This window comes from Stegodyphus dumicola, chromosome 2, assembly GCF_044657685.1.
Source record: "Stegodyphus dumicola isolate Sdum_Otavi_A_Nest chromosome 2, ASM4465768v1".
NCBI lineage: Eukaryota > Metazoa > Arthropoda > Arachnida > Araneae > Eresidae > Stegodyphus > Stegodyphus dumicola.
In genome coordinates, this window is record NC_140769.1 from 175,555,187 (window position 1) to 175,570,562 (window position 15,376).

General features: G+C 32.5%; 1 protein-coding gene across 1 annotated transcript in view; it reads right to left on the reverse strand.

Annotated features, from left to right (window-relative positions):
• LOC118186974 (uncharacterized) overlaps window positions 1-15,376 on the reverse strand; it is a 173,883-nt gene that overhangs the window by 16,113 nt on the left and 142,394 nt on the right. The window contains exons 18-20 of the mRNA XM_085810247.1: window positions 9,061-9,201; window positions 7,471-7,579; window positions 2,741-2,857 (exon numbers count right to left, since the gene is read on the reverse strand). Coding sequence (XP_085666373.1) covers window positions 2,741-2,857; window positions 7,471-7,579; window positions 9,061-9,201 — 367 coding nt within the window. The remainder of the gene's footprint in view (window positions 1-2,740; window positions 2,858-7,470; window positions 7,580-9,060; window positions 9,202-15,376) is intronic.

A 15,376-nucleotide genomic window follows, 5' to 3' on the forward strand; every position in this document is an offset into this window, starting at 1 on the left:
CAAAAATGGGAAAATATTGTCACAATAAATGGATCTTCTGTGGACTTAAATGACTGGAATAACAAAAAAAAGAGGTCCACTTATTATTATCAAAGGGAAGAAAATAATTTTAAAACATATATATATATATATTCAAGGAACATATATATATATATATATATATATATTCAAGGAACATTATATTCAAGGATACATTTTACATATATATATATATATTCAAGGAACCTAAAGAAAGTTTTCCTAAGGGATTTATGATTGTTGCTGGTTTTACATATAACGGCAAATTAAAAATAAAGAGAGTGGAGAAAAATGTTAAAATGTACTCCACATATTAACAAAAACAATTTTACATCCAATTTCAAAATATGAAATATCTTCTCTGTACACACAGTGTGATCAATCAGTAAAACTGCATCAAGACAAATCGAGCAGCGACACATGGAAATCTACTGTTAATTTCTTGGAAAAAATAGAGCAAGAAGCAGATATCAAGGATCTCTTCACTTATATCGCTACTAAGTTTCATGACCGATGTATTTTTGTGTTTTGGGGCTTTTAAAAAGTGGAAACTTTGTTTCTAGACTTTAATTTTAAAAGTGGAAACTTTGTTTAGTGTTTTTAGACTTTGAAAAGCTATTCGAGATCAATGGAATAAAATACCTCTTCCGATACTACAAAAGGCTTTATTGCTTTGAAAATTACGATGTAAAGATAGTGAAGCATAAGAGTTATAAAATAGAACATTTATAGCATAAAATGTTAGGTAAAGCATTTCGGTGACCACAATGAAAGTTGTCTAAAAACTGTGCGTACAACCTCTGTGGAAGACATGAAAAATAGCCTGTAAGAGCAAAAGACTCGTGCTCCTGATCTTCCGATTACTGACTAGACGTGCTTTCCACTTATACCATGAAGTAAAAAAGGCAAAACTACCAGCTCTCTTAAGGAAATCAGTTAACGCATCAGCGTTTGAGGAGTTTTTAAATATGCGAAACAATTTTTCAAGTAATGGAATGCGTAATCTAATTTCAATAACTTAGATTAACCCTCCCCCCAAAAAATGAAAGAAAAGGTCACTTGCTTTTAAAGTATGACAATATATGCCCACATGTTTAAAAATAAGGTTATTATCATCTTAATCACTGAATATCCTGATTGAATATCCAATATTCTCAAAATTCAAGAAGAAAATAGATGTCAATATAACAAGCGCCGTAAACAAACAACCTTATACAAAGTTGGTGATCAAGTAGCACTCAATCTGGAACCTGAATTAAACTCCGTCCCCGATTGTTTAGACCCTACGAAGTCACAGCTGTTAATCGAAATGACCGTTATGAGGTAGAGAAAGTTGGAATACATGAAGGCCCTAATAAAACTTCCACAGCTCCTGACCTGATGAAACCATGGCCTTCCCAACAATGAACTCTTAATTTAGAATTGATATAGCATACAACTGGACATTATATTTAGTATTTACTACCTTTTTTTTTTTTTTTTTTTTTTTTTTTTTTTTTTTTTTTTCGTTTTAATTAGTTGAAAAGTTCCCTCCCCACATAGAATTATTATATATACAAGATTTATTAAGATATTCATTTTTTGCCCTCTCCAACATGTTCCAGATACGCTCCTAAAGACTCTTGAGCATTTAAGACGTTCTGCAGAAATAATTATTTTTTTTACCTCAAGGCGTTCCCAGAGGATCCATTGACACTCAAAGAAATGACTTTTTTTTTTTCCTCAGGACGTTCCAAGATGATACATCCAAACGAAGAATTTTTTTCCTTTTTTTTTATACTCATTTCAGATATTTATGTAACGCCGACATTGATAGGAGGGCCTGTCGCATTAGGACGTCCGAATGTAAGTATCAGGAGTGCGACAATTCAACACGACGCACGGTCTAAAGGAGATTGATGGAAAATAAGAAAAGTATGCGCGCTTCGAAGTAATGATTAGGCAACGAAGATGTAACTTCTTAATCATCACTCTTTTTTCATTTGTAAATAGCCACTAATGTAACTCCACCAATAGCTAAATAAAACAATTTAGTCACCTAGATGTGCATCGTTAGCCTAGAAATCCCCTAGATGCCGAGTTTACATATATATATATAAAACATCTCATAGCTTATATATATATAAATATATCTCATCACCTATATATATATATAAATATATCTCATCACCTATATATATATAAATATATCTCATCACTTATATATATATATATACTTATATATATAAGTGATTTTACATACATAAATTCTAAGTAAAAGTCATTAAAAGTAAATTAAAATGCCTATGAATTTAGTAATGCTAAAGCTGCATACTAATAAACTAATAATTCATAATAAGAAAACTTTCTATATACCATACCCAGATGTTAGAACACTGTCCGGATGGTTATGTGTTAACTGTAGGATGACTCTAATGTTTTTATAAATTCTTTTATTACTACGCTAAATGTATACATATTTACATATAGTTCAGGAATGAAGGTCTCATCGCTCACATTCTGTAGACTCCCCGATTCTGGATTACAGTCGTGAGCCCTCTATCTGCGGCTTTCTACAATGCCATCTATCGGCTGATTACATTCCATCATTCTGACTTGACAATCGTCTCGATTGTTATGAGTGCAAATTAATTTTCTAATTAATACATATTTCTACATTAATTCGTATACACATTATATATATATATAATATACATTTAATACAGGCAAATGATAAATATACCATCGATAATTATTCTTCCAGGATTTGTATGTATCACATCAACAAACAGAGCATCGGAAGCATCAAGGATAACAACATCCGGCCGATTTTCATAACCTGGACCACCAGGATCAAGCCCTTGAAAAATAAAGAATAATGTAACGAAAATTGTATTAAAAATATCAAAAATATCATCTTCCGATCTACCGCAAATTATACATACATAGCTTCTTTATGTTACAATATAGATCTAATAAAAGCACATAAAGTCTTTAAAGCAAGAAAATATTGAGAAATTACACATTTTTCTCTCTTTATTAGCAGAATGTTAAATATTTTAATTATATGGAAAACTCATACATACATGCATCTAGATATACAGATCAGATCATAAAATTATGCTTTAAATATTCTCAAAAGATATGTTCATTTGCTGGTAATTCAATAAGAGTTAATTTTTAAATGTCGGGAAGTTACCAGATTTCATTTAAGGTACACAAGCACAGATTGAAATTCGACAAACTTTATTTAAGACCACCTGACCGGCAATGTCGTATGTACACGGTCTATAGTATTTTTAACGTATTTAATATGTATATATATACATGAATCTTTAATTATGTCAAAGAAATTAAGGCTATACAGTTTTAGTACATAAATCCAGATGTAAAGTACCAGGGGCATTTTAGCATAAGAATCAAGAAATTACCTTTTTGTCAGTTTTGGGAAATTTGGGATTTCGTAGCGAAACCCTGTGCCAGTCAGAGGATTTTAAGTTTTCTGAAAGTACGAATTTGCAGAACTAAACAGTAGATTATTTATTAATAATAGCTAGTAAAAATTAGGCTACCAACCTTCAAAATATCACTATAAAATTGCTATCAAAATCAGATCCGCTAGAACAATTCACCTGGTTTTATACTTGGATAATCACTATAAAATGGGGCATTCGCGAACCTCGAGCGGCAATGGTTTTATTGCGGCTTTCTAGCAAACATTTTTTTAAATGGATCAATACTAGCATTCATGAAAGATAAGGCGGTTCTTTGATCAACAAAGCACGAGTTGCACTTATCCTTCGCTAAGTCTTGAAACTATCTTACGAGTACTTTCATTTGCATAGTATTCTTGTGTGAGCGAATGTTTTGATGTGATCCAAAGAGAAGAGAGGTTTAAATTAAGTTTGAATAATAAAATAATTGTTAAAGCTTGAAACTTGAAATAATTGACAAAGCTAAACAAATCGATATTTTGATATATAGAAGCATAGATAGATAAAGTGATTTAGAGATACTAGATGTAATAGGCACTTCATGAAAATCGCTAATTTAACGTACATAAAAGTTTGAGGCACTTTGAATTTTCAGAAAATTAGAATTATGAAGTGCACACAGTAATTCTCATATCTTCTTACAGTACGTATATAGATATTTATCTTTTAACACAATGTAAAATATAAAAAATAACGTAGAAAATATATCTATCTTTAAACTTAGCAGTGTGTCAGTGCTACATGTATTATGAACAAATGTGAACAACAGGTGCCTATGTTCTATAAATTCATAAATGTATTGCAAAGACTTGGGGGCAAACTTCCGTTCGAACCCAAATACTTCTTTCTGAAAAGAGATTAGCTAACCGACATAATTGCAGTATCTAACCAGCTTCGGATGATACTCTCAAGCATGAAAATTATATATTTTGACTTTTGATTGACCGATTTCAATGCAAATCGCACTATATATACTGATACTATCTATAGTATCAGGACTTCCGATTATACTATAGTTGAAGAGAAAACTAAGAACTATAATTATAAAAGCATGATATTCTCGTAACAATCAATACTCTTACCACACTGTGAGAGTTAACTATTAACGAAATAAATTATTAATTACGATACAATTTGAATCACTGTTTAAAATCTCCCTTGCCCCAAGAGCTGACTGCCGCTGCTGATCTATGATCTATGAAAAAAATTTTCATTTCTTCTTAGGTTTGTTTATTAGTTCCAGTTTATAAAGTGCTATAAAACGAAAACGTGCTCACAAAATACAGTTTTAGCTATTGAATTTTTTATAACAAAAAAAAATTAATTTAATAGCAAGAAACGTTTAGCTATTAAAACGGCAATAGAAATTGCAATTAATAACAAATGGACTCAGTTCACAATTCGGTGAGATTCTCTCTCTTCGATACATGCAATAACGAACTTCAAACACCCTTTTCCCAGAGTCAAGAAATCTTTCATCTCATCCAAGAAAATAGATAAATTAAAATTTCTCTTTGCTGACTGAGAGCATATGCAGGGAATGTCAGAAACGAAGATGAATAACAGAAGCAAAACGTTTTTGTCAAAGATGTAACTACTTTCCGATTCAGAAAATATGAACTTGAAATGGTAAAATTAAATATGTAAGTAAAAAAGAAACCCATAAGAAAATAAATCAAATTTGGCAGAACGAATGGAACTTTGTGTCCCAAGGGAAGATAACGCGGGATCTTATCTTCGTAATAAATGAGAAAAGGTACCTGGATAACTCCAGTTTCAATTAATTCATATCTGCACATGGCTAATCTGCACTTGCCTACCTATTACTACAACGAAAATAGTATCTCTTCTTACAATTGTGTTTGTAGCGGAAGAAGCGCACCAGAGAACAGAGAACTATCTATTCTCTTGCCCACTAAAACAACCATATCACAGTGCTACACCAATTACAAATGAACTCGAGTTTCGGAGATATATCATAAACAGTATAAAATTTTATCACAAAATTAGCTGTAATGTTAAATACCGTTCTAAACAAAGCCAATTTTGATTTAGTTACTTCATACATGTCATTTAAGTATTATAATAAGTACTGTATTGTAGGGTGATTCGTTATCTTATATTAAATTCTTCAGTAAAATAATAAATCCTCTGTATGTTGAAATTCTCACTGGTGTGATGTCATAAGCGAATATTGCTTTTTATTTTTAAAAAAGGAAAAAAAGGAAAACACATAAGGTTCATTTTATAAGAATGACATTAAAATTAAGTAGCATTCAAAACGAAGTTATTTTTAAAGTTCATACGTAAGTTATTTTTAAATAACTTGATACGTTATTTTTAAGTTAATAAGTTAATACGCTACTGAAAATGATATCCCATATGAACACTCTTTGGCATATTGCAAGGATAATTGTAACTGAAGAAACGAATGTTTATTAATGCCGGGTAAAAGTTAAAACTTAAGAGGTGTATTTGTTTATTAACGATACGTTATAATTTCAATACTCCACATAGATTCGAATATAAAAAATGTTTCTCATGATTACAATCCAACCGTACTTCTGATTTATTCTAAAATGGCTAAAGAAATTATAATAATTCATCAAAGATTCTATCCTTGCGCGTAAATGACCTGACTGCATGTACGTATAAGGTAAACTCTTGATTTTATTAATACCAGCAAGTTTTCTTTAGAAGGTCCTCCACGGAAGATTCTTTCCTTACACATAGCCCTCAAGTACATTGTTTTAATTAAGCAATCCATTATTCAATCCGAATCGAGTATCTGCTTCGCTAACCACTAGGAATAGATACATTCGAAATATAGATTCCAGATCTTTCCTTAATTCGTCAATTAGATTCACAAAATTAAAATAAGCGAAGAACAGCGTACAGCCAAAGAATACATTTTATTTATTGAAGTAGTATCTTTGCTCCCTGTCCTCTCTCTTTTTGTGGAAAGTTGTTAGTTTTGGGGAAAAAACACACGTCTGATACGAAGATGAGATAAAAGATTTACTAAACGAAATTGCTTTGTTTATATTATCTTGTATTTGTTATTATATATAACATACAATTAAAATTGTACTTGTTTTATATATAACAAAATTGTTAAATAAATTATCACTTAAATAATTAGTTAAATTTAATTTACAAATTAAAAAATAAATAGTTTATTAAAATTATTTTCATTGATTATATTTCAAAGTTAAATGAATTATATTTGTTATTATATATAACAAAATTGTCATATTTATATTTGTTATTATATATAACAAAATTGTCATATTTATATTTGTTATACAAGCAAAATACCCAAAATTACCTACGTTATTTCTACCATCACGAAACTGGTTGGAAAGGTCGAGACAACGAAACTTGAAAGAAATTAAACTGAAAAGGATTAAAATAAATGAAGGTTTCATACTTCTTAAGCGCATTAGGGTATCTTTTTCAAAAGATTTTTATTACATATATTTGAAATATTTTTTTTTTCCAATGGCGGGCTCAAGGCGTCTATAGACGTTGGCCACTACTAAGGCCGGAAGTGGTGGTCACTTTATTATGGAGGCATTATGGGGCCTCGTTGCCTCCTATGAAAGGACGGACAAAGTACATCCATGCCTTCTCCTGGGTTCGAATCCAGGCCCTTTGGTATGGCAATCAAAGTCACTAACCACTTTCCCTCCTGGGCGGCTATTTGAAATATGTAATAACACCAGTTTTCCTCGCATGCAATTTGTATCACACTCTTGTTACAACTAGAATGTTGCTGTGATCTCAAAGTAAATTTTATACTTCAAAGATTTTTTTTCCATGTGTATGTGTGCGTGGGAGGAATCAGTTATTTTTTTTCCCTGTGATATTTCTTGAATATTTGAAATCTCAGTCTACATCCGAATCCACAATCTCACTAAAGGATACTTCGGTAAAATTGTGGATGCACATGTAATAAACAGGAAATGGAAATATTTACCTGTGATCCGCCCAAGGTTATGTATTCTTTCTCCAGCATAAGCGCATATTTGAGCTCCTAAGCTGTGCCCAACCAGGTGAAACTTTTCTGCTGGATATCCGTATGTTTTCTACCAAAAACGTTTAGGAGATTAAAACATTTTAATATTACTATATTATAATTCATCTGTATTCAATAACAATTATATATGCATGGACAACCTCTATTTCTTCGTAACAAAAATAAAAACTCAGAAAGTAATCATGCAAGTGTTCCGCTGATAATATTTTCTTAGCTACTTATCTCAGTTTTCTGAATACGGTTTTCTTCTCAAAAGCTAACCTTTAATAGCGAAGGATGAGTGGCCATATGTCCGCATGATGAGCACAAAAAACTACGTACGTTTTTGCAGAGATCCTTCGTAAAATACCTTGACTTATTCTTTATGTCTTAAAAATAATTGATAATGTTCGACAGTACTTATTCAGTGTCTCCTGATGAAATAGTGCACATGCTTTTCCTCGTCCTTCAAAAAAAAAGATGCGCAGTACTAGCATATGTCTAGAAATACATATCATTTCTTCTTCGATTTACTGTGGAGTCATTTTAGAAGCTTTCATTTATTATTACTTTTTTCGAAATTCGTAATTATTATCAATATTATTCATTCTGTTAGAAGATTCGAATCTTAGTTAGATGAGTTTGAAAATTTTTAGTTACACGCAAAAAAAAAAAAAAAAAAAAAAAAAAGAAAGAAAGAAAATTTTTGTGAACAGGAAGACTACATCTTTTAATACTCCTTATCAAGATTTCTCACAGTCACAGAAACGTTTTTGTACTAGAACTCTTTAGACGCAGCGATTCTTTTCTTAATCTAAAAACAAAGCCGTTATAGTGTATGATGCTATGTAATTGGAAACCCGTGAGTGAAACTTTTTATGTTAATCAAGTCATTTTTTTATGATTTAGATATGTGTTATAACTTCTTTCTTCCTTAGCCCCTCATCAGGATGTAAATGATTTACATTTGTTTAAGGAGAGGATTTTGAATTTTTCAGATTTAGAGCTTTAGCAGTGCTCGCAACTTTACATTCTATGACCTAGTTCTACCTGTTAATATTCCTGTATTAGCTGTTTGCTAGCCGAAGTTAAAGCGCGCCCTTAAAATCTGAGCTAGCTTATTTAAGACAAATTTGTGTAGTCTCCTGCTGCGATCCCTTTTCAAATTGTAAATTAAACTTTTTTTTTAATATCCGCAAATGGTGAAATTTTGGATTGGACGCAAAAGTTCTGCCTTTTCTTAACTTCAAGCTTAAATAAAAAGGTCTATTTAAGGACTTTGTCTTACACTTTCAAATGAAACGATGACCTCATCTGCGAGTCTAGACTTTAAGTTCATATTACACAGCTGGACTCTTACTTTTACAGATGTAAAACATGATACCGTTTTCTTATTTGCCCAATTAAAATTATTAAAATTATTGCATTTTTCTTTTAATTATGTTTTTTGATGTTTCGAAAATCCATATTTTCTGGCATGTCATAACTTTATGCTGGTTTAGAAATTTTATCTGTTTAGGCAATATTAATTCATATATAGATTACACTTACTTGTATAAATTGTATCAGCAAAGCAATCTGTGCGCCTAATCCACGGGCATTTGCTATTGCTACACTATATGAAGGATACTGAGCGTAATTCACTGTTATGATATTGTCATCCATCGAGGCAAGATAAACGTCTTTAATTTCCTAAGAAAAAAATGCAATTTTTTAAATAAGCAATCAAAATCTTGACAAAAAATATTGATTTATAGCTATTTAAAATTGAATTCCTAACGTTAAAACTAAGACACACTTAATTCATAATTGTACAGCTACAAGGTGTTCTGAAACATTTGCGTCGTTAAATATATCTTCAACAGCTGATTATATATTTACGGGCTACAAATGTCTAAAGAATAAGATCGCTGAAAACTGGTAGTTTGGCTTAGATTCGATTTTCAGAGAACAGGCTAGTTGCGTGAGTTTTCATAATTTTCCCTTTTGGAAACGAAGGACCACCAGCGGCCGAGCGGTAAAGTCGCTGAACACTGGTAGTTCGGTCCGAGGTTCGAATCCCGCGAACGGGCTGGCTGCATGGGTGTTTTCGTGGTTTTCCCCATGTGTAACGTGTATACGAGCCAGTTTCCCTTAGAAAGTCCTCCACGAAAGGCATCCCTCCCTCTTAGGCAGATAGCCCTAGTGTGCTTTGCCATAATTAAATACACCACATCACACCCTTTTGGAAACGTCAGTGCGATTGAAAGACGTCTATAAAAACAGCTCTATTTTGCGCAGATACCATTCGAAGGCTTGCAGACAATAAACACGGATTCAAATGTTTGCACTTATGAAATGAATCAAATAAATAAATTTTCAGAAGATAGTTTCGGTGTTGTGATATCTTTATATCGCAGTTTGTATAGGATCATGCTATAGTTATATTAATTTGATTTTTCCATATATGTCGTTCACAACGCTTTAAAAAGCATTTGATCTTTGAATGGTTTTTCACATATATTAGACCCACAAAAACTCTAATTTTGTATTTTTTATAAATTTCTCATAACACCGAAATTTTCAGTTCGCGAACTTATCTTGTTCGATTCATTTTTTTAGTTTAGAATCGTAGAGTTACCACCAGTAGTTCAAGATGTATTTGGTCACGAAATATTTTTATACATTCCGCACAGATCTTACACTTCTACAGCGCAGTTAATTTGTGGGAATCTGGGCTTTATATAATAAAAAAGCAACTGAATAACATTTTTTAAAAATACATAATAGTTAATCCGCGAAAAATGTTGGCGAGGATGGATCGAAAAAGATATAAATCAACAAAAAGCAGGCAGCGAACTCTCAAGGGAAAGAATAAAAAATTATTTCTCCGAAATTAATAATAAATAAAAAAATCATTCTTCAAAAGTGATAGAGTTTTATTCAGAACTTATGCCAAAAGTATGTTTTTTTTTTTTTTTTTTTTTTTTTTTTTCCCCTAACTTTTAATTTTTGATTGGTGTATTTCTTTTCCACTTGGCTGCTAAAAACGTCTGGAAACAAACAGATATCAGTAGCTGTAGTCATCTTCTTATGGAATAATCTGAAAGTTTTATCCAATGATTACAAATTAATCATAATTATAGCACATATAGAGGGAACAAAAGAAATGCCTTAATCCTCTTATCCGTTTAAAAAAAAAATTCAGTTATTTGCATGCGTAAAAAATGTTTGTTTTGCGAATAAAACGCTATCAAATGCAAGCCCAAGAAATGAGTTTGCAGGTACTGCCATCTAGTGTCACAGAAATTAACTACAGTGGCAAGTACAATTTTGTCCCAAAACCAAAGCTTTTTATCATTTCAAAAAGAAAATGATATAACTATATTATTTATTTATTATTTTATTTTATTAACAGAGCACATTTGGGATCATCTCGACTTATTAAAGATATTAAAGCAATAAGAATCAGGATAATGTATCTCATAAATTTACAGGACTAGTTTCAAAGTGTTTTGATATTCTTACGGTTTGGTTTGGTTAATTTAATCACGGCAAAGCTCACAAGGGTTAATCTTCTGCCTAAGAAAAAGGATGCCTTCGTGGAGGACGTTCTATGGAAAACTGATCTGTACACACTTTACATATGGGGAAATTCAAGGAAACGCCCATGCAGCCAGCCCGTTCTCTGTAATTCGAACCACGGACAGAACTACTAGTGTTCAGCTGCTTTACCGCTTGACCGCTGATGGGCTGTTGATTTTGGCCTTCCGCAGAAGTGGATGCCTTAGAGAACTGATGTTCTATGCCAATGCTTAACTTCATTTTCAAAAGAATCAGGCGCTTTAATGGGTCGTCATCTACGAAATGTTTCACCATGATAAGTTTCATGATCACATTTCATGACCAAACAACAGACTATCTCCATAAACTTGCTGGTACTATAACAGGGAACTGTTATGAAGGAGAACCGCGTACTTAAACTGTAACAAAAGGGCGAATATTGGTTGGTATGAAATTGAAATTGGCTGAAAGGCTAAATACAGGAATCATGTAAAGGCAGAGAAACCAAAAGGAATGCTTTCTCTTTCGCATTATTTAATAAAATTTATATAATCATAAATGAACTTATGGCCAATGATATAAATGCAAAAGAATAAACGATCAAATTAAGTTTTAATGACTTAATGATCAAAATTAACGATACACGTAATTGAAAAAGAACAGCAACAAAAACAGTTATAAAAGGATCTGTGGTACGCAGTCCAATGAGTTTCAGTAGTACAATTTCGTACAGTGTTTCAGCTCGTCATGCATGTTTCATCTGAAGAATATGTCGCAACGGAAACATGTGTGCTAAGGTATTATCCTGATGAACGTAATATTTAAAATGCATACTGCGAATAGGGTATAGGGAAAAGTGGCTGAGCACCACTATGTTCAATTGAACTGTCAGTGTTCGACCTACCACTATCGGAGCAGATTTAGCTATAGCTCTTCTGCCAATAATATTTGGCATGGGGAAGAAGTGTTGAATTCCCTTTGAATTTGGAGTTATTGTTTTTGTAATTAATCTCGATTGCCTGAACTAATTATCCCAAGCCTACAAATTGTATTGTGGGAAGGAGTACAAGATTGCATCTGTGGTTAGAAAAAGTCTTGATCACCATACAGTTGACAGTAAAAGTTCCTTCAGTAGTTCTTATCCCATAAATTGTATAAATGTTTTAAATTTTAGAAAAACTTCAAATGTTTTTCTCATTGATTAAAGTAATGTGAAATCATTTAAATTATTTAGAAGTAAAAGAATGACATGTTAAAGCAGGTTCTGTCAAAAATATATTCTATTTGAGAGTTCATGATTCGCGTAATTGAAATTGGCCTAAAATCTTGAAAAATATGTGGAATAATATGATTTTACGTAAACATCTGGAGTGTTTTTCGCATTGCAAGTAGTGTCTGAAGTTATAATGTGAATTAAATCTTCTGTCTATAACGTGAAAGCCACTGAAATATCTGTTACAGACCTGAAAATTTAAACTCGAGGATGATAATCGATGCATGTATCATTGAAAAAATGTCAGAGTCTGGTGTGAAACTGAGCTATTGAGTCATAAATATGTACTTGACCGTGATTTTTTCAAGGCTGTTTAATAGGTCATACCTTATTTTTTATGTAAAAAAATATTTTCTTTTCCGTTGAAAGTATAACTAAATCTACTGTAGCGATCTTGAGAGCCACTCAACGCTCGCAAATTTTAAAGTCCGAATTCTTAAATATAGCGCATTAGAGCTTCTTTGTGCCACAACTCGCATGTAAAGCTCTAATCACATGTTTCGGCTACGTGGGACTGGACGTCGAAAGGGACAATTCTCAGAACCCACACATTTCCAGGAAACCCACGTAGTTAAGTTACCATTTTCACTTACTACAAAGACTTGAACGCCAAACAGTAATCGATTATCGCTCAGATTGGGATCACATGATCCTTCAGAAGCAGAACTTTCGTCTGATTAGTTGACTCTACCCGGGACACAGCTTTAGCCGAGACATTTTCGGTAAATCCCGGGTAGCCGCTACATCGTTTCCTTAGCTAAGCGGGACTGTGCTTCCAGCGGAGCTCTTTTTTCTAGGAATCCTCCCGTTTAAACCAGTGTTACCATAATCTCGTTTCTCAGAAAAGGCCCGTCTAGCAGGAGCTAGAAGTGATATCGAATCCCAAGGTCATTATCATTTTTAAGGCCATGCAAAACAACGGCCAATCCCGAAGGTCACGGCAAAATTCGTGCGCTACTCTACTTAACATTGGTGCTAACATATGGCGAAAAAAGCCAGCAGTTACTATACCTGAAGCTACCGACGTCTATTAGCACTACGTGATCGTCGCACTAAGGAAGAATGAAATATTCCGATTTTAGATGGGAGAAAGAGATTTTCGTTCTGATTTAGGAGAGATATGTGTGTCTTCATAGGAAAAATGAGGATTTCATTGAATTTTCTCTTTAGTATAGAAGGGTAGATTAAAAAAAAAAAAAAAAAAAACCGCAGCATTTCTAAAAGCATTGGTTGGTTACCTTATTTTTTTTTTCCTAAAAGTTGATAAGTTACCATAAGTATACTCTCTTTTATCTCCTTCAGTTTATAGAAAATAGTATCTTATTCAGGTTTTATAATAATGCATCAATTTCATTAAAAACTGTGCAGAGTTTTACTATTTTCAACGAATGGGATTTTCTGAGAGATTGTGTAGGTACTGAATATGTTCTTGCATTTTTCCCCAATAATGTTTGGAACTTTTCTAATAGACATAGCATATATGGGCTAAATATATATAAATACTACTTGGAAGTTAGTTGAATCAGCATTAAATGTATCCAAAGTGTTGATAAAATGCACTTCAAATATTACAAAATATTAAATGACTCCTTTGTGCGTGTGTACTGAGAAGCCTACACAAAGCCACCTTCAGGTTTTCCACTCACAGTAAAGAAGCAGAAAAGAATATGTTAAGGCTCATTTTTAGGTAAATATAAGTGCTTTTCATTTTCCAAACCTGTTGGGAATTGGATAAATAACTTAAATTCGATGAAGGTTCTATCCTCATTTGGGTAAAACAGTAAATATTCTACATTGCAATATGTTTATTTCCTATTTAACTCTTACTGTTGTGTTAGGAAAATACGCCTAAAATGGGTATTCTGTACTAAGACAGCATGAAATACGAAAATTTGAACGAATTAGATCGTTGTTGTTAGAGTTTTCATCTTCGGAAAGATAACATTTGTAAATTAAGACACAATAATAAGCCGAATAAATACTAATTCAGAAGTCAAACAACAAAAATCAGCGTTATACCTACAAAATTTTCACAGGACTAGTTTCGATGGTTTTACCGAATCATCATCTTCAGCTGCAAAACCGCAAATGAACAAGATAGGAAATAATGATTAGATAAGATAAGAAAGCCTGGACAAGAATAAGCAAGTGGCGCCATCTGTTGGCGAAACCAGAACTAAAACATAATTTCTCTAAAAGCCGAAGGCAAATTTGGATTGGAATTAGGATCGTTAACTAGAACAGAAAGATTTTTATGAATGTGAAATGCCACTTTCAATTTTTCTGCTGCCAAAATTATTCAAAAAGCATCTTCCATTGGAGAACTCGATTTTCTAGAGGCATTTCACATTCATAAAAATCTTTCTGTTCTAGTTAACGATCCTAATTCCAATCCAAATTTGCCTTCGGCTTTTAGAGAAATTATGTTTTAGTTCTGGTTTCGCCAACAGATGGCGCCACTTGCTTATTCTTGTCCAGGCTTTCTTATCTTATCTAATCATTATTTCCTATCTTGTTCATTTGCGGTTTTGCAGCTGAAGATGATGGTTCGGTAAAACCATCGAAACTAGTCCTGTGAAAATTTTGTAGGTATAACGCTGATTTTTGTTGTTTGACTTCTGAATTAACATTTGTAAAGTCATAAAGATTTTTTGAAGCAGGAGACGTGAAAAATGTGCATTGTGCCCTCGCCGGGACTCGAACCCTTGACCTCCCGAATACGTGTCGAGCGTGCTTCCAGTTACACCACGTAGGCATGCGGAAATAAGGGAGAAAATACCTTATACATTTAAGCCTCGTTTATTAAATTACAGTCCTCGAAAAAGCGTAAAAATGTAATTTTGCATAATTTAAATTATTTTGCATAAAATGTAATTGTGTGTAATTTTGCATTGAAAAGGGGTTACTCCTTATTATATAGGTACTTTACGAAGAATTATTGTATTTGGGATGAATGTTGATGAAGTTGAAATATTCGAAAATATAACTTAGATTTTGGTAAAATATCTCCTTTTGGTAAAAAGAAGTTATGTATATGGTGTGAAAATATAA